The sequence below is a fragment of the Cucurbita pepo genome, chromosome LG09 (assembly GCF_002806865.2).
Source record: "Cucurbita pepo subsp. pepo cultivar mu-cu-16 chromosome LG09, ASM280686v2, whole genome shotgun sequence".
NCBI lineage: Eukaryota > Viridiplantae > Streptophyta > Magnoliopsida > Cucurbitales > Cucurbitaceae > Cucurbita > Cucurbita pepo.
In genome coordinates this window covers 4,466,600-4,489,234 of record NC_036646.1, presented here as the reverse complement: position 1 = coordinate 4,489,234, position 22,635 = coordinate 4,466,600, and the positions used below count along the sequence as shown (strand labels likewise).

The 22,635-nt window shown below is 36.5% G+C and overlaps 3 protein-coding genes and 1 pseudogene across 7 annotated transcripts; 1 reads left to right on the top strand and 3 right to left on the bottom strand.

Annotated features, from left to right (window-relative positions):
- Positions 1 to 6,761: 6,761 nt before the first annotated feature.
- On the bottom strand, positions 6,762 to 8,887 carry LOC111802327 (amino acid transporter AVT1I-like). Of its 2 annotated transcripts, XM_023686648.1 has the most exons (4): positions 8,795 to 8,876; positions 8,583 to 8,704; positions 8,097 to 8,455; positions 6,762 to 7,297 (listed from the first exon to the last, which is right to left on the bottom strand). In XM_023686648.1, the coding sequence occupies exons 1-4, from the start codon at positions 8,836 to 8,838 to the stop codon at positions 6,782 to 6,784; spliced, it is 1,041 nt and encodes a 346-aa protein (XP_023542416.1). In that variant the 5' UTR covers positions 8,839 to 8,876; the 3' UTR covers positions 6,762 to 6,781. The 2 variants fall into 2 exon arrangements, with proteins under 2 accessions (XP_023542416.1, XP_023542415.1); XM_023686647.1 differs by having other exon boundaries at positions 8,097 to 8,704; positions 8,785 to 8,887.
- A 4,800-nt stretch (positions 8,888 to 13,687) lies between these two features.
- Positions 13,688 to 14,414, bottom strand: LOC111802079 (annotated as a pseudogene).
- A 284-nt stretch (positions 14,415 to 14,698) lies between these two features.
- Positions 14,699 to 18,081, top strand: LOC111802102 (protein S-acyltransferase 18-like). Of its 3 annotated transcripts, XM_023686347.1 has the most exons (9): positions 14,699 to 14,803; positions 14,888 to 15,001; positions 15,223 to 15,561; positions 15,659 to 15,727; positions 16,018 to 16,089; positions 16,166 to 16,294; positions 16,889 to 16,969; positions 17,052 to 17,228; positions 17,306 to 18,081. In XM_023686347.1, the coding sequence occupies exons 1-9, from the start codon at positions 14,762 to 14,764 to the stop codon at positions 17,846 to 17,848; spliced, it is 1,566 nt and encodes a 521-aa protein (XP_023542115.1). In that variant the 5' UTR covers positions 14,699 to 14,761; the 3' UTR covers positions 17,849 to 18,081. The 3 variants fall into 3 exon arrangements, with proteins under 3 accessions (XP_023542115.1, XP_023542116.1, XP_023542117.1); XM_023686348.1 differs by lacking the exon at positions 16,018 to 16,089; XM_023686349.1 differs by lacking the exon at positions 14,888 to 15,001 and having other exon boundaries at positions 14,709 to 14,803.
- On the bottom strand, positions 17,919 to 21,682 carry LOC111802103 (probable polygalacturonase). Of its 2 annotated transcripts, none has more exons than XM_023686351.1 (7): positions 21,196 to 21,682; positions 20,342 to 20,662; positions 19,849 to 19,969; positions 19,594 to 19,768; positions 19,405 to 19,475; positions 18,356 to 19,008; positions 17,919 to 18,235 (listed from the first exon to the last, which is right to left on the bottom strand). In XM_023686351.1, the coding sequence occupies exons 1-7, from the start codon at positions 21,211 to 21,213 to the stop codon at positions 18,224 to 18,226; spliced, it is 1,371 nt and encodes a 456-aa protein (XP_023542119.1). In that variant the 5' UTR covers positions 21,214 to 21,682; the 3' UTR covers positions 17,919 to 18,223. The 2 variants fall into 2 exon arrangements, with proteins under 2 accessions (XP_023542119.1, XP_023542118.1); XM_023686350.1 differs by having other exon boundaries at positions 17,919 to 18,220.
- Positions 21,683 to 22,635: the final 953 nt, after the last annotated feature.

Genomic DNA, 22,635 nt, shown 5'->3' with positions numbered 1-22,635 from the left:
ATTTAGTGCCATTTAAATTTATTCTAATTTGTTTTAAAATTTTAATAATTATTAAATAGAATTAGAAAATTTAAATAAATTAAATAGAATTAAAAAAAAAAACTTAAATAAATTTAGTAATTTCCTGATTTAGTTGAGTATTTATCAGCTTCCTTATTTAATAATAAAAAAAAATATAAAATTTAGAAAGAAATTAAAAATAAAAAATGAAAAATAAATATTAAATTTAGAAAGAAAATAAAGGGCAGGTTAGTTTGCAGACTTGTCATTTTTCTAAACAGCGACATCTTAACAATAAAATAAAATAAAATAAAATAAAATAAAATAATTATTAGAATTAAAAGAATATAATTTGAGTGGATGAGGTCTGTGTGTCCACTTAGCCTAAACAAATCCACTGAATAGGCATTGTAACTATGAATGTCTCAAGTTTGTGATGAGATCCAAACACACAATTTAATTATTTCACTCACCCATATATATATTAATTTATTTTTAGTGTTAGAAAATTAAGTAATACTATGATCACGAACATAGTATTTTTCTCCATTCATTGTCCCTAAATTCTGTAACGCTCGTCGTTAGAAAAGCCAAACCAGTAAATCTTGTTCTCAATTCCTTTTACGACAATTGTGTAGATGAGAATACACGTAGAGATTAGAAAATAAAGTACCAAGATTTGGGGCAAAAAGTTAATATTTAAATCTGTTGACTCGTGTTCCAAATTTTGTATTGTTCCTCGGTTTTGGGCATAGAAAAATATTGATGGTAACGGAAAGTTAAATGTCAAATTATTGGTGTGGTTATCTCACATTATTAATTTTTCTCCCAATTTTGGCGTTACAGAAATATAGATAATTTTTTTTAAAGAAGTTTAGGGGTGAAAACAAAGCCAATTGGAATTTTTTTTCCAAAAGAGCCAATTTGGAAAAGAATTTGAGCTAGAATCGACCCACGCGTCTGTAATTGAATCGACCTTGGTTCGGAAGCCCATACCCAACATCCCATGTCCATGGACCATTTTTCGCTCAACCCCATCAACTCGAGCTTAGAGACTGAGCTAACCCAAACCCAAATCTAATACAAACCCGAACCAATCCACTAGCCCCTCCATGTGTAGTATTCTATGACTCTTGTGATGTGAATTATGTTATGGTTTATTACTTATGTCACATGCATGGGGATACTCCCCCGTTATAATTGGTATAAATGCTTAGCTTACGACATTTATGTTTGTCATGATGTTGTGATACAATATTGTTCAGATCTTTTCGAAAAATAAGTTTAATTTAAAAAACTAAATAATAAAAAAATAATCAAAGAAGTTTTGAAAGAGTTTGGGATGTTTTATTTATGTTAGATGTTATACCTTTTCCATGAAAAGAAATTTGATTTGTCTCTTCTTTCTAATTTTGTGGACGAAAATTTATTGACCTTTCAAATCTTATGTTCTTATCCTATCTCTATATTATTGTATGGATAATTTTTTTTTTAAATATTTTTTATATCTGTTAAAATTAATTTTTTTAGAATATAGTTTTGTATTTAATACAATTATTATTAATTTGCAATTGATACTTAAAAGTTAGAGGTATAAGTTATTTAGTATTAAAAATTGATTAATAAAATTTTCAACCCTTATGAATGTTTGAACTAGATTTTAATGGAGGTCATCATAATAACTACTTTTTCGCTCTTAGTTTGCAACCAGTGAACCTTTTATTAGGCTATATTTATGACCAAATAGGTAAAAATATTTTCTTTTGTACTAATTAATTGTCGATTAAGAGTTGGTGATGTTCGAATTTGTTACAAATGGAGAATGGATTCGGGATTTAATTTCAAAGAAAATATGAAAGACCCAAAATACACAAACTAGACTGTGTCCCGGGATGACCATCTAGTCACCCAATGTTGGAAGAGCAACCTTCTGTGTTTGCTAGCTATTAAGATTACATGCATAATCCTACATCCCCTCTCAGGATGGATATGTTGTGTAGGGTAATTTAATTGAACTGTCGGTCACACAACCCTAACTGATCTAGACTTGACTCAATGATGCTGGTACCTTTGTCACACAACCCTAATCGAACTAACGATGCTGGTACCTGAGCTCTATTAACACCGTACCAACTACTAATGGCCTAGAGGCTACCTTTGTCTTACTGAGTTACTACACTCTTTCTCCTCTTCAACTTTGGCAGCTTACTTCGTGTATGCAGTGAATGTTGAGGATTGTTGGGAGAAAAGTCTCACATTGGCTAATTAAGGGGATGATCATGGATTTACAAGTAAGAAATACATCTACATTGGTACGAGGCCTTTTGGAAAACCAAAAGCAAAACCATGAGAGCTTATGCTCAAAGTGGACAATAACATATCATTGTGGAGATCCGTGGTTCCTAACATGATATCAGAGGTATGCCCTTAACTTAGCCATGTCAATAGAATCCTTAAATGTTGAATAAAGAAGTTGTGAATCTCGAAGGTGTAGTCAAAAGTGACTCAAATGTCGAACAAATGGTGTAGTTTGTTCGAGGGCTCTAGAGAAGGAGTAGAGGCTCGATTAAGGGGAGGCTGTTTGAGGGCTCCATAGGCCTCAAGGGAGGGTCTATGATGTACTTTGTTCAAGGGGAGGATTGTTGAGAGACGAGTATTACATTGGCTAATTAAGGGGATGATCATGGGTTTATAAGTAAGGAATACATCTCCATTGGTATGAGGCCTTTTGGGGAAACAAAGAGAAAAGTTATGAGAGTTTATGCTCAAAGTGGACAATATCATACCATTGTGGAGGGTCATAATTCATAACAGTAAATGACCAGTGACCTAGGTTGAGGCGCAACCTCATATACTCTATAGGGACAGTATGGTGTCATTTCCACGGTTGGGGCACCTAGTTGTCTTGATGCACCTCCCTTATGTGGTTTGTGCTTATCTCACGGTACGGGTACCAGAGTGAAATCTTGATAGAATGGGTATCAGAGTGGATAGGTAGTGGAAACTCTAACGACACCGTCACACCACTATCAGTTTGAAGAACTACCATGGTCGTCCCTCGATGCTATGGAGGTTTGCTAGATTCTCAGGGGCTCCTAGGCGGTTTATATCTCATCTCTAATTTCCAGGACGTTTGTGGTTAGCTCCTCGTGGATAATCCAAATCTCTAGGTGCACTCAGGTCTAGACCTCTAAACGTTGCTCATGATTCTAGAGTGTAGGGTCTCTATTGAAAATATTTTGATCTAGGTCAACGTGTAAAACACAGTAGCTGTAGCACCTTAATCCTAATTGACTTCTCTCGTGTATGCTTTCCTAGGGAGATCTACCTATCAATCACCTAAGCACTTAAGGTGCTCATTCTGCTAGAGACATCCTGACCTAGGTCATCGTCTAGCCAACTTAACACTTTACAAGGAGAAGTCAAATACTTGGAGCTAAATCATGTTATATCATGCAAAAATACAAGATCAATGAGAAGAACATCCATCAAACTTGGAGCATAAATCACAATAGTCATCCTCCTTTTTAACATAGTGGGAAGCATTTAAAGCAACATTCATCACAAATCTCACCATAGAAGCATTTCGGTAATTTCTTACATCATGCATAATATACTTATCCATATTGCCTAACACATATACTAGTAATGCATATTCTCTTTCTAGCTTTACATAATATATAAAACAACATGCTTCTAAAAAATCTCAACCTAGGGCATAATTGTCATTTTACCATAACATTCATACGGTACATACTTATCAAAAAACTCTCTTTCGAACTCCTTAACATGCATTTTTTAACTACTTAAGGTAAGGAATGCTCGCATGCCAAACGTCCTAACGATCCCTACAAGTATTACTTGCCTAAAGTCCGTGTGGTTACTTTCTTAGACGTTGTGTGCCCTCCTAAGCTAGCTTTTTCGTGTGTTAGAAACTCCAAAATTTTTAAAATTTCTTTAGTATGTCTTAATTTAAATAAAATTAGTGTTAGTATCAAAATCAAGATGAAAAACTGAGAAGCGAAGGTAGAACGGAGCAAAAAGAGGTCAATCGCACACCCACACACACGAAAGAACACTCCCAAGCGCACATGGCACCTGCGCGTATAGACATGCCTAAGGAGATTACATACGTGCCCTTGGAGTGACATGTGGTAAAATCCCATTGCGTGGGGCACGAGCATGTCGGGTCATTAGTCTCGACCTGGTTTTTTGAAGCTTCGAAATTCAAATCTTGACATTCAATAATGACTTTACCCTGTAGAAGTATTGAGCAATCGTTGTATTGTGTTGTGTGATTGATAACAACTTGTTATCTAGAAGTTGTAATATTGTGTCACCAACATGTCCCATACTTCTTTCCTTATTTTGTCATCTCGAATTGCTCTAACATCTATCTTTGACAGTGGTTTGTCCACTTTAATTCTCCATTTGCACAAGGCGCCATTAGAATCCTCCTCTGGTGGCGCTTGTTTCGCTTCTGCCAATGGCTTCCCAAAGGTCTCTCTTTTTTTTTTAGATAGGACATCATGCATGTTGCTCATAAGTTATATAGTTGTTGCAGTTGAGTTTCTTGATTCTTTCGACGAACTTGTAAATCACCCATCATGTTTGTAGTACCTCAGTAATACCAAACAAGAAAGTTTTTGGTGCAGAACTTGCACAGCCACATACTACTAATAACACAAAAAAATTCACTACCTAATAATCTCATGAAATCGTTTCTGATATGAAAAATTATTTAGAACTTCAACCACAGACCATACTAAGAGTTTCAAGAAATCTCACAACATATACCAAACTCTTTTGTAGGAAAGACGTACACTTTTATTAAAACCAATCAAGAAAGAGATTATAAGACACTACATAGAAACTAGTATACACTTTACTTTGTTTGGGATCGCTTGAGATTAATAACTTAATGGAGCAAATGGGTATTCATGATAGAGGTCAGAGAATGTAGACTAGATTTATTCCTAAAATATCTAAATATTTATCCTTAAAATGCTTTCGTATATTTATTTCTAATTTTTTTTTTAATGAAATATGTAAATTTCTTCTTTTCTAAAATACTTAAACAATGAGCTTATAGAATTATTGAGTTTGACACTAACTTCTTCCGCTTTACAAGGATTTATTTTTGCATTCATTTAGCAATGACCCTCCAAAACTCTAGTTTAAGAAGTCAAGTCGTTGTATTTATGCTCGAAGTTGAGCAAGTATTTTGATGTTGGATTTGACCCACGATTGAGATATGTCGAAACAAGTAAAAGAGGTAAAGGAAAAACGGGAGGGGAGAGAGCTTTTGGACCAAAGTAATCTTACGTACTCAAGCTTTTTAATTCTCTTTGTTAGTGTGTTGTTGTGAAAAAATCATACTTCCCACGAGTATTTATAGTGGATAAAGTACTAACTTGCTTCCTAAACTTTCTCCTCAAGTTAAGAACGACTAACATTCTTCTTAATTAAAGCACAAAGTTTGGTCCACAACCACAAAATTTAGTCCTCAACTACTATCCATTTTCTTATAGTTGGTCCACAAGTTAGTAACTTATTTTACAAAGTTTACTTAACAATTCTAGTAAGGTTATTCCATAAGTTAAGTAACTTATTCTACTAAGTCTACTAACCATTCTCCTAAAGTTAGTAACCGGTTCCACTAACTCAAAATTTATTAGCTCACATTTGATACATGTTATTGCTATTAGATATGCATCTTATGATCTATAATCTTTGGATTATGTTTACTTGTAAGCTATAAAAATGTAATGAGCATATTGTGGGAGCATGATCTTGATGCAAGGCTGTCCAAGTAGGGGTTACTTAGTAGTTCAAGTACTCACCCCTTCCCCACCCACATGTTCTTGCAAGTGATAATGGATATTAGGAGCTTGGTGAGGGTGTAGAGGAGATATGAGTTGGGAGATCATAGACTTCCCTGTGGATGGTTAGCCTTGATTAGTTTGTTTAGTTAACCTTCCTTCTTATCCAGAATCCTCAAATCTCACAGCTTTTTTGAAATGATATACACGTTTGGCTATGCCACAATCAAAATGTTCTGATACCCAATTGTTGTATTCCAAATACCATAACCAAAATGTTCTGATATCCAATTGTTGTAGTCCAAATACCACAACCAAAATGTTCTGATACCCAATTATTGTGCCTTAATGCCATAACTTTCAATACTCTGATACCATTTGTTGTGCCGAATACCACAACCTTCAATGCTATGATACCACTTGTTGTGTCGTAATGCCACAACCTTCAACGCTCTAATACCCACTTGTTGTGTTGTAATGCCACAACCTTCCATGCTCTAGTACCACTTGTTATACTCCTAGTGCCACAACCAAAATGTTCTAATATCACTTGTTGTAACGAAAGCGGAAGCAAGATCAATTGCATTCGTACCCGCAAACAAAAAATAAACAAAGAGACAAAAAGATTTACGTGGTTCGAAGATAAGAAATTCTTCCAACCTTAATAATCAAAGTGTTTGCAAAATCTATATCTCACCCTCTCACACTACAAAATCTCTCAACAAATTTTCTCTCAAATCCACTCAAATACAAAATGATACTCAAAATCAATCAAATTCAATACTCTCAACCATCCTCAACAATCCTTTATATAAGCATAGATGATTCATTAATCAAAATGAAAATATAAATAAAATGGTTATAAACTAAACGAGAGTTAATAACCAAAATAAATGAGAATATAAACCTTAGAACTAAATGAAAGTTATGATAATACATTCTTACAGATTCAAATCTTTTCATCGTAAACGTTTCACGAGTTCTTTTACAGAAGAATAGGTACCCACAAGCCCAACAGACACCCCCACCACTATAATCAATACAATTACAATTAATTCCCACCCAAATTTGCGCCAACCTTCGTTAATCTTGAGGTAGCAAATGCATGGGATCAGAATGGTGGTGGCAACGCCTGTAAATGCACCAATGAAGGCCATCACATAAGCAAAGAAAGGAACTGCGATGGCAACAACGACTGTGGTGAGAAGGAGTAGCGTTCTTATGATAATTGACATCAAGCGGGTGGCACATAGGGGAGATGCATCTTCAATGGCTTGGGCAATCGGGTATATTATGGAAGCATATTTTGAAAGAGGATAGATGAGAGTGGTAAAGATTGCTATTTTGGTATTGATTTTGTGTTGGGGAAGGCTTAAGGTTATTTGTGTCTCCACGGTTTGTCCATACATTAGATACCCCAAAATTGCCATCAAACCATAGGTTAATGTGCTTAATGAGAAGGAAACCAATAGAACCTACAATAATCCAAAGTTATGCATCGTCAACTCATGGTTCTTCAAATGAAAAAGATGATAAATTCATTACATTATTGCATTCTATACATATTAAACATATAAACATGACACTCGGGTGTTAGTAGAGATGTGTCTAGTTAATTAGTAAGGTCAAGGCTCCAATGAGATCCTGTTGAGGATTGTTGGGAATGAGTCTCACGTTGACTAATTTAGGGAATGATCATAAGTTTATAGGTAAGGAATACATCTCTATTGGTACAAGACCTTTTGGGAAAGCCCAAAGTAAAACAACTTCAACTCAGAGTAGACAATATCATACCATTGTGGAGAGTCATTCCTAACATGTATTAAAGTCATGCCCCAAGAGAGGCGTATAGTGTATTTTGTTTGAGGGGATGATTGTTGGGAGTGAATCCCATCCTAACATACCCGACCTCGCCTATTGGGGAAGCCCAAATGGAGATAGAAAAGGCTTCCTCCTCTCCACCCTGTGGTCTACGTGCTACTTGCACATAAAACTATATTCACAATCAAAATTCGACCCGCCAATTATTTTTCCTCGTCTCTACCCAGTGGACATCTCAAAAACTATATTCACCACCGAAATTCGACCCACCAACTAGTAAATTTTACTCTAACCCGTGGACATCTCAAAAACTATATTCACCACTGAAATTCGACCCACCAACTAGTAAAATTTATTTTTTTCTACGTAGCACGATCATGTATCCAAATACGCTAATAAAACAATAATTTAATGATACTTAATCCACTTTTAAGATAAAAGTTGAAGATTTACCTTTGGAAAATGGGCTTTCTTCGTCATGGAAGATCGAAGAGTTGGGAAAACAACATGAGCACAATAACAAAACGTGTATAAGCTAATGGCAGTGGGAAACCCTCGCAATCTAAAAACAACACCTCTTTGTTGGAACCCAACATGGTCAGCTACACCCGCCCACACCACACAGCCAACAAGAACAATCGAAGCCAACAGCCCACCAAAAGAAACATAAGCCAAAGCTCCAAAGCTCTTAACCCATGTGGTTGGCAATATAAGCAACGCCGTAAGCATCATATATGTCTTCCTTCCATCAACTCTCAAAGCCCCAACTTTCAAACCCCAATTTGGAAAAAGCTTCTCTAAACTATCTCCTCCTAATATCAACAAATCAACAGCAAACAAATATAATTCGAGATAAACAAAGATTGAAACTATTACTCTTCCCATTTTTCCAAAGGCTAATGCTCCAATGTCGGGGTATGTTTTGATTTGGGGCTTTACCTCCATGCATCGATGGAGAAGTATACCCATGAAATAGCATATGATAGCGAGAATGAAGAGAGCTATTAAGCTGGTCCAACCTCCTTGTGAAAGGGCGAAAGGTATTGATATCAATCCCACACCTAAAAGATACACAAATTAGTCATATAATATAATCTTAAGGAACTAAATGGTTTAAGGGTTTGAATGAGGAGAGAGAGACCAGATAATACATTAATTGCATTGAGGCATGTTCGAAAGAAAGTGGTGCCTTCATTCCTCAACATTTGGCTCTCCATTTGAGGTTTGATTTCACACAAACAAACACCTTTTTTTTTTCCAAAAGCATGTTGAGAGGATTGAATTTATACCAATGTTCCTTTAAAATATGTATAATTCTTCAAATGATAATGATGGCAACTTATTGCTTCTTTACTAAAAATGTGAATGATTCTTGGGTCTCAAATGAAGTCTTTTATTGGCATTTTTTGAGATTCCATGTCGGTTGGGGAGGAGAACGAAACATTTTTTTTATAAGGGAGTAGAAACCTCTTCCTAGTAGACGCGTCTTAAAAACCCCGTGGAGAAGCCTAAAAGAAACAGTTCAAAGAGGATAATATCGGTTAGCAGTGGGTTTGGGCTATTATAGTTGGTATTAGAGCTAAACACTAGGCTGTGACAACAAGGAGGCTGAGCCTTGAAGGGGGTGGACACAAGGTAGTATGCCAGCAAGGACGTTGCTCCCGAAGGAGGTGGATTTGAGGGGTCTCACATCGATTAGAGAAGGAAATGCGTGCCAGTGAGGACGCTGGACCTCGACAAGGGGTGAATTATGAGATCCCACATCAGTTTGGGAGGAAAATGAAATATTTTTTTATAAAGGGTGTGGAAACCTTTCCCTAATAGACACGTGAGCTTGGACGATTACGCATCCTTATTTTAGTTTCAAAGTACGACATGCTAATCATTGATCTAGCTAGTGTCAACATTACAAACATAAAAGGTTGGGAATTGTATAAGATTACTTTCTTGTTCAGCCAATTCATATAAACACATGATTAAGATGTTAGTTCCACATGATGCATGTTAAATTAAGAGATCAAACCATATACAAAACAGCTAAGATGTTAGTCTCACACCTTCTCTTTACAAAAATGAATAAACAAAGAAGGAATTTTGGAATAGACTCTATGAGAAGCTAAAAGAAATGGTCTCTCGAAGAAGGAGAGGGACAGAAAAGTGGGAAGGAAATGAAAAAGAGACACAAATCATGGAAAGACCACTTGAATAGAACAATTTTGTAGACAAAGATTTCAAGACCAATAAGCTCGTGTTTGAAAAAACATGAAAAGTACCAAAATCTTGGATACTTTGATGTCAATTTTGACTTCTTTTATCAAATTTTACATAATTGGGTTTTTTATTTTAATGTTCTTACTTGGATGGAGAGAAAGAAATGATAGAAAAGAGAAGCAAACCAAGATATAAGTAAGTGAGATTGTTATTATTATTATAAGTTTCTACAAGAGAATATGGAACTTGTCGGTTTTTGATGTTGTATTCTTGCACTGAGTACTATAGAAAGAAAAGACATACGAATGGATTAGAATAACATTTGAATGAGAGCGATTTTGAGGATAGGATGACTAAGAACGACTTAAAAGAATTGAAAGTTACTATCTATACCAACAATGTGCACCATTTTTTTCTGTGGCTCAATCATAGAAACTCCGAAGTTAAAAGAGTGTTTTACTTTGAGTAATTTTATGTTGGGTGATTTCTTGAAAATTTTCCTAAAAAGCATGTGATTGAGGACAATTTGTGCCGAATCTGGATTTTGAATTTTGATTCGAATATGAACATGTGACACCTGAGTAATAGAGGTACGTGAATAAAGGGGACCGAGATTGAGAAAGTGATCAAAGAAAAGGAAGAAGATAATAAAGAAAGGAACAAAATATATATATATATATTCATAATTGGAAATTTGTAAAATAGTCTCAAAAGTTCATAAATTTGAGAAACAACCCTAAATATATCTTAATACTCCTCTCAAGTTGGAGAGTATATGTCAATGACACTCAATTTGTCTCTCAGACAATCAAATTGCTGTCTTCTCAAAGCTTTATTGAAAACATCTGCATATTGCATTTTAGTCGAAACATAACATGATTTGATGAAAAACTGGATTGGCTACTATATGTAATGTTGCTTGATTATCACAATACAACAATGCTGGTTTGGATAGCGGAACTTTCAAGTCTTGAAAAATGTATCTAGTATTTGTCATAGCTTGATACTCGACTTCTCCTGATGATATGGACACATTGGTTTGCTTTTTAGACTTTCAAGAAATAATTGAATTTTTCTGGAAAATGCAGAACCCAGAAATAGACCATCTGGATGTTCAACAACCACCCGAGTCAGAATCGCAATATGCTTGTTATCTCAAGTTGTTTTTAGATAGTAGTAGAAGTCTTTGACCAGGAGTACCTTTGATGTATCTCAGAACTCGTAAAGTTGCCTTCCAATGTGGTTTTCTTGGTTCATGCATAAATTGACTAAGCTTACGAATTGAATACACTATGTCAGACCTAGTAGTAGTTAAATATATTAATCTGTCAATCAACCGTCTTATTTACTTGGATCGTTCAACTTCTCTTCTTATGTTAAAGAAAATTTCAGATTTTGTTCCATAGAAGATTTGTCTGTGCTCCGGTAAGACTTTGTCTTGAAGAATGTCTAGAGCATATTTCGTTTAAAGACATAAAAAATTCTTTTCTAAATAGAGAAAATTCAATGCAAATTCCTCTAATTTTTTTATAAGGAATTTCTCGAGTAAACTAGTTTTGAGATGTTAAATTTCTTTGAGATCATTGTCAGTAAACAGAATATCGTCAGCACAGATAAGAATGATAGTAAAAGAAGTACCTCTACTCTTAGTAAATAAAGAGTAATCTGCTTTGAACTGAGTGTAGCCTGCACTTTTTATAATGGTAGAGAATATAGAGAATCGATTGCGAGAAACCTATTTTAACCCATAAGGAGATTTATGTAGCTGACATACTGTATTCTCCCCCTTTCGGCGAATACCTGGTGGTAAAGACATGTAGACTTCTTCGTCTAAATTAACATGGAGAAAGATATTTTGAACATAGAATTGATGAGTGAACCATTTCTAAGAGCAACAGTGAATAAGCAACGAAGTGTAGGAAGTTTCGCTATAAGGGAAAAGGTTTCTTTGTAATCAATACATTCAACTTGTGTGTATCTCTTTGCTACCCGCCGAACATTATAATGTTCAACAGACCATCAGAGTTGTATTTAATTTTGTACACCCAACAACAACCAATAGCTTTATGGTCAGATGGTAGAGGAATGAGAGACAAGTATGATTACGTTCCAAAACTGTAATTTCAACATTCATAGCCTTCTACCATAATGGATCGCCAACTGCCTTATCATAGATTTTAGATTTGTCTGGTTGTAATAAGAGCTAGAAAAGCACATTGAGTAGGAGAAAAAACGAGAGAATGAAAGGTAATGATGAGATACCTGGTGCTAGTGTTGGGACTTGAGCTAGAGGCTAAATGATTGGCTGCAGAAGACATCTCATAATCATTATGCCAAGTTCGAATAGAACGTTGAAGTGAAATTGATGTATCAGGTGGGATAGAATTAGAATTAGTTGATGAATTTAGAGAAGAAATAGAAGGTGGAAGAGATGACAAAATAGGAGGAAAATGGATGTTTGAGTACGATTAATCATGAAGTCGCAAAATGGGATTTGAAGGAGCTAATGTCAAAGTTTTCAAGTAGCGTGAATGTACATTAGCCGAAGACCAGGTCTAGGGGTATGTATACGAACCCGCCTGGAGTTCATGTGCACATGCGTGGACTGTGTGTAAAGAAGTATTATACATCCAATTTTTCCTAGACTAGAAAGTAGAGACCAACGTCATGATATTTTATGAAAAGATAGATCTCATCATGATTGCATTTACTAATCTCAATATTGAATCTACTTACTGAGTATTTTTAAATGCTAAGCCACGTGCAAATTTTTTCAAGTAAAGATAAGATCGTGGAAGTCGTTGTGAAGGTCGTGGAAGTTTAGTTGGGATAATTGCATTCATATTTGGTTTAGTAGCCATTGGGTTAGATCACGACTTTGCCTTAGTTTATTTAAATTCATGTTATATATGTTTCTACTATGTTGTTGATAACAGTATTTTTTAAATTAATTTATTATTAACGTTTAAGTCCACGACATCGTTTATGAAAAGTTTTCATATAATTTTCCGAACATATTAGTCATGTCATGCATGTAGTGGTGTTTCTATTTTATTAAGAAAAATAGGGTCGTTACACTTTAAGACGTGGGTATGATGTGGGTTGGGTTGTGCGTTGGATTTGAGCGGAAGACATCTGTGGGCTGGACAATCTAGGTTGGAACAAGAACAACTTGGCTGATAGGCTTCTGAATCTGGCTTGGTTCAACCATGAACCTACGCTTCGACTGATCTGCTTGTTGAGGCTCATGTTCGGAGTCCGACGCAAAATAAGTTCAGGTTCAGAAAAATGAACCCAAACCAACTTGAAAAGTTAATTCAACCCAACCCAACCCTTATAGTTCGGGTTAGGTTGGTTCGGATTGTCGGGTTGAATGTATACCTTTAGTTTGGATATAAGTTCGAATTTTGAGCCTATGGTTTGGATCGAGGCTACCATTTTACCAAATTCCTTTTTTTCTTCTTGCCTATTTAGGACTAACTTTTGACCACTTTTGATTGATTCTCGACCCTTTTGACAACGGATTTGAGACATAATTTGTTCTTCTAGCCAGAATCAAGAGAATTGTAATGAACTTGATGCAATTTGACCAAAAAAAAAAAAAACAAACAGAAAAAGAAGAAGAGAGATTTAGAAATTTGACCCATCCCATGATCTCTTTCAATGATCATCCTTCTTTTACTGACTAGATCTATGTAATATAGTTGAAGCTGATAGGATATTCTACATAGTAATTGGCTGATCGCTACGGTTCCAGAAAAAATCTTACGACAATTTTGAAAATAAAAAAATCAAAGAGGTGGCCGATTGAGGTAGAGATTTTTTAGGTCAAATTACTGTATAAAGGAGTTGTAAACTATAGGACTGATTCTTCGAGTAGGAAAATTTAGGTTTTTTTGTTCTTCCTTCTATTCAATAAGAATAGGGATTAGAATAGGGATTAGAATAGGGATTGAAAATGATACTACCTAAGCATACTTTTTCTGATCCAAACTTCTTTCTTCTTTCAGTCTGATTTTTGCATAGAAGAACGCAACTGTTGCAAATACCGGGATTTTAGTATTTGGTGGCATCCTCTCTTAGTTTTGAGTAGGTGGAATCATTCTATTTTAGTTCTTCTCCACCTTCGGTAATCCAGGAATTTGCTTATGATTTTTTCAACTGAGATTTCGATATAGAAAGATCTCTATATTTCTTCACCACATATTCTCTCGTCATTTTCTTGAAAAGATATTAGATCACCATGGGACACGTTAAAATGAGTAATGGAGACTATTTTTTTATTCACACAAACCCTTTGATGACTTATCGGCTGCCTTGCTTGAGGAAGAGTTTCACTAAAATGGAGACAAACCGAAATAAGGTCCGATCTTATTTGTGATTGAGTGGAAAAAAAATTTCACAAAACTTGGTTCTACGTCCTAATGCAAAGATTGGAGATCTAAAAACTGGAATCGAGATTAGTTCAATATGGACAAAAACATGTCAACTCAATCTAACCCAAAAATAGAGTCAGGTTGGGTTAGGTTCGGAACTCTTTCACAAATCCAATGAACCCATTACTACAATCCAACCCGACTCAAACCATGTACACGGCTGCTTCAACCGACATAAATAAATCAGTTAGTGCACTTTCCTTAATTTAAAGTATTTCAACAAAAAGAAAACAAAAAGAGGTTTTTTTTTTTTATTATTATTATTTATTTAAAACTAGCTAGAAAATCCAGAAGGCCCATGGGCCCATGAACTGGACGCCGTTGCAAAAAGCAAAGCGCCGTTCAAATTCAAACTAAACCGCATGATATTCGACCGTTGGGGATAAAACAGAAAGAAGTGAGCGTGGTCCCAGTTTGATAAAAAACGTGAACTCCCCATACCTTCCGCCCGCGCAGTGTTCAAGCATCATCATGAGACGCCATGGCTGGCAACCTCCTCTCCACCCTCTACAGGTTAGGTTAACGCAATAATTTCTCATTTTTCCTTCTTCCTTTTCCTTCTGTTTTTACATTACCAGCTGCTTCCTTCTCCTTCAGATTGTGGCAATGGCAATTTACAGTTTTCTCGTAGCTGCGTTCTATACTTTTCTAGGGCTTTTCCTTGGAAACAGAACCGCCGAAATTGCAATCACGACATTATTTTCGTTTGTGGTAATGAAATTGAATGAAGCTTCGATCTCTGTTTCTTTTGATTTCTCTCGCTACTTATTGGATCTTTACTGTTCTTCTCCGTTTGGTGATTCTATTCAAGCGATTTCTGCTATGTTTCTGTTCTTCTCCGTTTGAATGGAACTTCGATCTCTATTTCTTTTCATTTCTCTCGCTACTTATTGGATCTTTACTGTTCTTCTCCGTTTGGTGATTCTATTCAGGCGATTTCCGCTATGTTTCTGTTCGTAAGGTGCGTCGCCATTGATCCAACTGATAAAATCAGTGTCCGGAAAAAGAAGAAGATGAAATCCAAATCGAAATCAAAATCGAAATCGAACCTAAATTATGGATTGATACTCGGAGAAATCGTTTCAAGGCAATTTAGGTCAATGGAAAGGAAGATTCTCAAAACATTCATCCGGAGGAAGTATCTGGATCCATGGAAGGTGAGACCTCAGATGGAGCCTTTGATCCCTTTTCCTCTTGTAATGAAGGATGATGTGGTCACTTCGGATCATAACGAGGAGGATTTAACATTTTGCTCTCTTTGTAATTTCGAGGTACGTAATGTGATGTAAACTTTGATTACTGACCTTTGAACTATTCAAATGAACAAGTCGGGCTGGGTTATTAAACCGCTTATTGTTGTTGATGTAGGTGAAGAGGCATAGCAAGCACTGTCGAACCTGCAACCGCTGCGTTGAAGGATTCGATCATCATTGCAGGGTAATTAATACGAATACTCCGCTCTGTAAAGGATTGTTGAGAGGGAGCTCCACATCTCATGAGAGCTTATATGCTCGAAGGAGACAATATCATACTATTGTGGAGAATTGTGGTTCCTAACATTTTGTATTAGAGTCATGCCCTTAATTTAGTCCTATCAATAGAATCCTCAAATGTCAAACAAAAAAAAATTGTATTTAACACGCATTCACATGTTCTATCTGTGGCTTTCTTGATTCCCGATGAATGGTTTTTTTTTTTTTTTTTTTTTTTTTTTTTAATGTTCTCAGTGGCTAAACAACTGTGTTGGGAAGAAGAACTATACCACATTCTTTCTTCTGATGATATCCGTAATGTTAATGGTCAGTTTCTTTTTTACTTTGAGTATTGATTATTGTTTGATAATGGTTCTAACCAAAAAAAATTGGACTGATACAGCTAGCGATCGAAGGAGGAGCGTCCATTGCCATATTTGTTAGGTGTTTTGCAGATAAAAGAGGAATGGAAATGGAGCTGCAAAGAAGGTTCCACATAGAGTTTCCAAGGGAAGTGCTTGCCACAATCACGGTAAGTTTTTCTTAAATCCTCGTTGCATTTTGTAGGTGAAACGAGTGTTGAGGATTGTTGGGAGTAAAGAATACATCTCTATTGATACGAGACCTTTAGAGGAAGCCCAAACCAAAGCCACGAGAGCTTATGCTCAAATACACCTCTAATGATATGAGTTTATGCTCATATCATTGTGGAGATCCGTGATTCCTAACATAGTATCAGAGTCATGCCCTTAACTTAGCAATGTAAATAGAATCCTCAAATGTCGAACAAAAAAGTTGTGAGCCTCAAAGATGTAGTCAAACTGACTCAAGTTTCTAACAAATGGTAATTTGTTCGAGGGCTCTAGAGAAGGAGTCGAGCCTCAATTAAGGGGAGGCTGTTCGAGGGCTCCTTAGGCCTCAGCGAAGGTTCTATGGTGTGCTTTGTTCGATGGGAGGATTCTTGAGGATTGTTGGGAGAGGAGTCCCGATCATGATTTATAACTAAAGAATACATCTCTATTGGTACGAAGCTTTTTAGGGAAGCCCAAAGTGGACAATATCATGTCATTGTGGAGATCCGTGATTCCTAACCAGTTAATCGAGTTCTTTCAAATTGGCACAACAGGTCTTGCTTGTGTTGATGACGGCTTATGGTTCAGCAGCGCTTGGACAACTATTTTTCTTTCACGTAGTTCTCATACAAAAGGTGAGTATTCACTCTCATACAAAAGGTGGATTGGTTATGGCGAGTCTGTTCTTCAATATAATTTAACCACTGGCTTCTTCAGGGAATGAGAACATACGACTACATACTTGCCATGAAAGAGGAGAGTCAATTTATTATCGACGACGATTCATTCGACGAAAACTCAGATTTCTCTTCTGATGATGAATTTGATTTGCCTGAGAAGAAGCCAACTTTCGTGTCACGTTTTATCACGTGCCAAGGAGGACGAGTCAAAGAGGTAATTATACTTTGTAAGCTACATACTGATACGTAGTTTTATGGAGGATCTTCCTTAATCTCATGTTGTACGTTCAGGACTCGACACAATTATCCATAAAAATAGATGCAAATCCCCAGAGTACATCCACCGTGAAACAAGACCTTCGTATCAGTATCGATCCATGGAAACTGATAACTCTGAGCACAGACAAGGCACTTGCAGCAGCTGAGAGAGCTAAGGAAAGACTTAAGATATCCAATCACGACTACCTGAAGCCTCTGCCACTAGAAACGAAATCTGGCCTACAGAACAATTCTAATACTAATACTAGTAATTGTGATAATATAGATGGAAGGGGAAGTTGGGGGAATGCAAAAGGTGAGTTGCTGCCTAAGGCTAAGGGAAGGGTCCCTACTGGTTCCCCTGGAAGTTTTTCGAGCCCAAGGAAGCGATGCTCGGGCTCTCCGACCACAGTTCCAGCCCCAGACACTACGGCATCAATATCTCCAAAGCACAGGAAGTACAGAAGCAATTTTGACCTCAAGTTGACAGAAGTGTCCAAAGAGCTCGAGACGTACATTTCAAGACAGGTTTTATGCTCCATCATCAAGGAGGAGAGTATGGTCTCCCCGAGATAGTGTTCTTTCAACCGTCTTGAACATAGTGCGACCCGACCCCGACCATGTATGAGTAGCTATTACTGAATTCTTCTTCCCAAAGAAATCTTGCTCAGCTATCATTTAAGAAACTCAGTTCATACATTACACCCACACCAACTTTTGTGTATTCTAAGTGTGGTTGCAAATGTGTGTGAAAAGAAACTCTCTATATACATATTCTAATTAATCACTCCATTATTAACTTTGCTGCACACCAAGTCCAGAAAACAAATAACATTTGATTGTGTACCTGCCATTTGAAAGTGTTCAGCCACACAGCTCTTAGCTTCTACTTGATTCATCAGGCAAAGCAATCGACATCCCGATGAAGTCGGTCCATGTTGAACTCATCTATCACACAAGAGACTAGACAAAATTATACAATCACTCAAATATTCGAAAACGATTGAAAGAATGATGACAACAAGCTTAAACCCTAAACCCTAAACCCTAAACCCTAAACCCAACAAAGCTCAGAGAATATACCTGAGCAATGAAATTTGGTGGCTGATAACAATCCGAAATATGTTGGGGAAAAATTCTTTCCCTCAGAGAATGGCATGTCTTTGGAGAAACAAAGTCTGAAAATCCTTGCACATGCGAGCAGTTCCATTGGTGCATTGAGCTCACATTAAGCGTGATATTGGCTAAGCAAATATTATGAAAATCATCTCCTTCTATGCCCTCTAAAACGCCTGCTGTTTTAATATTCTCTCCACTAACATGTTTAATTGTGATCCTTTCAACTGTCGGAAGAGCATTTGGATTATAACCAGAATCTGGGTGCTCACCATACTTACCAGTGAACCTTATAGCTACGTTTACATCGATCAAGCTCACATTCGATATGTAAACATTCCGCACGTAACCACCCCTTCCTGGAGACGTCTTAATTCTGATACCCATGTTCGAGTTGAAAAATAGGATGTTTTCTACCAGAATTTCTGACACGCCTCCAGACATCTCACTTCCTATTGCAATTCCCGCACTAGTAGTTTGCCCAGTGAGCCTTCGAATGGTAATGTTCGTACTAGGACGAGCATACTCAACGCCATATTCATCCCACCCACTCTTGATTGAAATTAGATCGTCGCCTGTGCTAATGTAGCAATCTTCGATGCAAACTTCAGATGAAGAATCTGGAGATGAGAAGTTTGTGTAAGATAACAATGTCAGCTTCAAACAGACGGTTAAAAGGCAGGGGCACTGACTATAATTAACTTGAAGCACATCATATTCAAAAATATTCTAACGGCCGAAGGCCACAGCTAGCAAATATTGTCCTCTTTGGGCTTTTCACTTTCGGGCTTCCCCTCAAGGTTTTTAAAACGCGTTTTCTAAGGAGAGGTTTCAACACCCTTATAAAGAATGTTTCGTTCTCCTCTCAACCGATGTGGGATCTCACGAATATTATATATATATGAAACCTTTTTTCTATTCACTACATATTTGCAGAGTCATACTTTTGAACTAAAGAATGCTCTAAATAAATAAACTGATTATAAAAGGTTAGTATCAAGAACATGATGCCTCACCTGGATCAATACCATCGGTGTTTGGAGAATCAGATGGTGCAAGGATTGTCACATTCTGGACAAGGACTTTGCTGTTTATTCAAAATAGAAAAATGAAGAGCTCAGTTTCATGTCTTCGTAATAGATAAAGTATCGAGTTCAACGATCAAGGAAAGAATGAACATTATGCTTCCCCAGATGGGGAAAGACCTGCAATATACAGGATGGAGGGTCCAAAAGGGTGAATTCTTGAATGTCAGATTTGAGATTACAACATTAGTTGAATTCATAAGTTCGACTAAATGCGGCCTCGTATAGTTTAACGTTTTACTATGGAACCAGTCCCACCAGATGCTGCCCTGTCCATCAATGGTTCCATTTTCACCTGCACATAATCAAAAGTAACAACAATTAAGGAGAATAAAGGTTACTGCAGAATCAACTGTTCTTTAATATGGGCTCTACCTGTGATGACAACATTCGTCAAATTGCATCCATAGATGAGGCTTCGATGCCGCTCACCTGGCAACTCGCGTCCTCTACCATATGATGGCAGTGGTTTGATAATCGGCCAGTCATCAGAGATCTGAAAAAATTACAAAACATTCATCATTAGACAATACAATGCCACTATATTTTGTACTTTAATCTGATTGAAAATCAGCTCAAATTCATTAAAAATGCACTTTCAAGTGGAGAATTTTGGTGTACAATACAATGCCACAACATCTTGTACTTCAATCTGATTGAAAATCAGCTCAAATCCATTAAAAATGCACCTTCAAGGGGAGAATTTTGATGAACAATACAATGCCACTACATCTTGTACTTTAATCTGATTGAAAATCAGCTCAAATTCATTAAAAAAAGCACTTGCAAGGGGAGAATTTTGGTGTACTAACAACCAGCTAAATCAAAACTTGGCTCACTTTTATTCAACCAAGATGCAAGAGCTTACCGTTGAGCCAAGAATCACAGCATCCTTATCTAACCACAAAGTTAAATGACTGATAAGATCGAAGCTTCCTGTCAACCAACGTCCAGCTGGAACAAAAAGCTTGGCACCACCTTTGTCAGCAAAAGAGTTGAGGTAGAAAATAGCATTTTGGAATGCTTTTGTGTTGAGAGTGACACCATCTCCAACTGCCCCAAAATCAGTGATAGAGACACTGTGGGGTCGAATTTCTCCTGTATTAGTCAGCTTGCAATAAGAGCTGCTACTCCCAGCAACCCATGGAGAAATACAAAACAATGCAAGCAACAGAAGAACATCCACCAGCTGAAAGAATAAAGCCACTATTGTTAAAAGTATCAAAAGGGAAAAGGGATCAACTGCATCATCTGGCTTAGTTCCGCAATTAACATTGTTCTTCCTGCTCTAACAATGAACAAGGAACAAAGTTACCAGAGGGATCTTCTTCTACAAAGGTGCAAAGAACCCGAAGGAATTTGGTGGCAAAGAAAAACAGCTGAATGTCAATCAAGATAGATCGAAGTGAGGCGATCAAGTAAAAGTAATTGGTTTGAGCTTGCAGAACTTCAATTAAATAAATCATAATAGGAAAACAGGAATCAGAAAATTTGCTGTCCACTAGCCCCAATTTTACGAATAATGTAAGAAAACCTAAGATTAAGGTAGCAACAGCCACAACGGAGAGAGAATTGCGGTAGGCATTCAGCATTAATCGGGATTTTGGGGTTTAGCCAAAATGTAGCTTAAAAGCGAAACCTCAGACCATCAAATTGAAGAAATTAGTAGGAATTGGTGTCAATTTTACAAGTGTTGGAGTTGAGAAAGAGGAAACAACTCACAGTGAGAGGTGTCTTCATACGATACGACTGAGTTGCTCCGGTTGATCAGATGGATGACAAATCACAACAACACCGTCCGGGCTCCTGGTCTCCAAACGACCAAATCTCTTTACAGATGAAAAAGAAAATGAAATGAGGGGAGCTTGTTGAGGAAGATCAAGATCCAGCAGTTATAAATGTGATTAGGTGGATCATAATGAGGCTTGAGGCACCACCACCCACACAAATCATTGACGCTGACCGTTGCTACTGGATAATATTAAGCAGTAGGTCCTGCCCTGCCTGTTGATTCACCGCATCCAACTGCTTCTTCTCCCTCCTCTTCCGACGGGAAACCAAGGCGGAGATGAACCACCGGCAAACCCAAACGGATCGAAAACCAAAAAAGAAAAAGAAAAAAAAGTGAGATATGGTTGAATGTTCTTCCGATTCTGATCACTTCAAGTGTGATGAGAGCTGCTCAAAGCAAGTATGGAACAGAATACGAAATATTTTTAGAAATATATTTGAAAAAGAATTAAAATATTGTCTTTAATGGATGAATTTCTTACAAGGGAAACGTTATATTTTGATCGTTTTTTTTTTTCCTTTAATTTTTCATTTTATATTTAATATATCTGATATATATAAAATATTTTTTTTCAATTAAATTCTAGGAAAAAAAGAGAATTTTTTTTTTAAATCTCGTACCAAATTAATTAATTAAATAATTTTCATTCATTAACTATAAATCAGTCTGATATAGATCTATAGTTGAGCTTTTATGTACGAGAGACTGGTGTCAATGCTCCACTGTGATGAGATGTATGATGCAGAAAAAATATGGCTCAATGAAGGGATTTGGTTGTGACGTCCGCCTCCTAAACACTGCTTCTCGGCTCCTACTATGCAACACATCATAATACATTTCCTCCTAAGCTAATTAAGATCGATCGATGACAAATGAAAAGATTAAAATATAAAAATAGGTTTGTATTGAATAAATACGTTGAGTTTCGATTACACAATAATGAAATGAATGTATCAAACAATACTAATGGACGGTAAGAACAAAAATAAATAAATAAACAATTTGTTTAGACGTTCAATTGGAACACATTTGTCAATTATGGCCTTATTGTTTACATGTAACAGCCTAAGTTCACGCTACCAATATATTATCATTTTTGGAATTTTTCTTTCGAGTTTTTCCTGCTAGGGAAAGGTTTTCACACCCTTATAAAGAATGTTTTGTTCCCCTCTACAACCGTTGTGGGACTCACAATCTACTCCTTTAGAGCCGTTCTCGCTAGCACTCGTTCCTCTCTCCAATCGATGTAGGATCTCACAATTGCCACAATGTAGTTTTCTAATTATGCTTATTAACCAGCAACTTTGATTCGGGATGAGTTCAAACTCTAGTGAATAACACTTCAAATAAGTTAGCAACTTGTAATAATC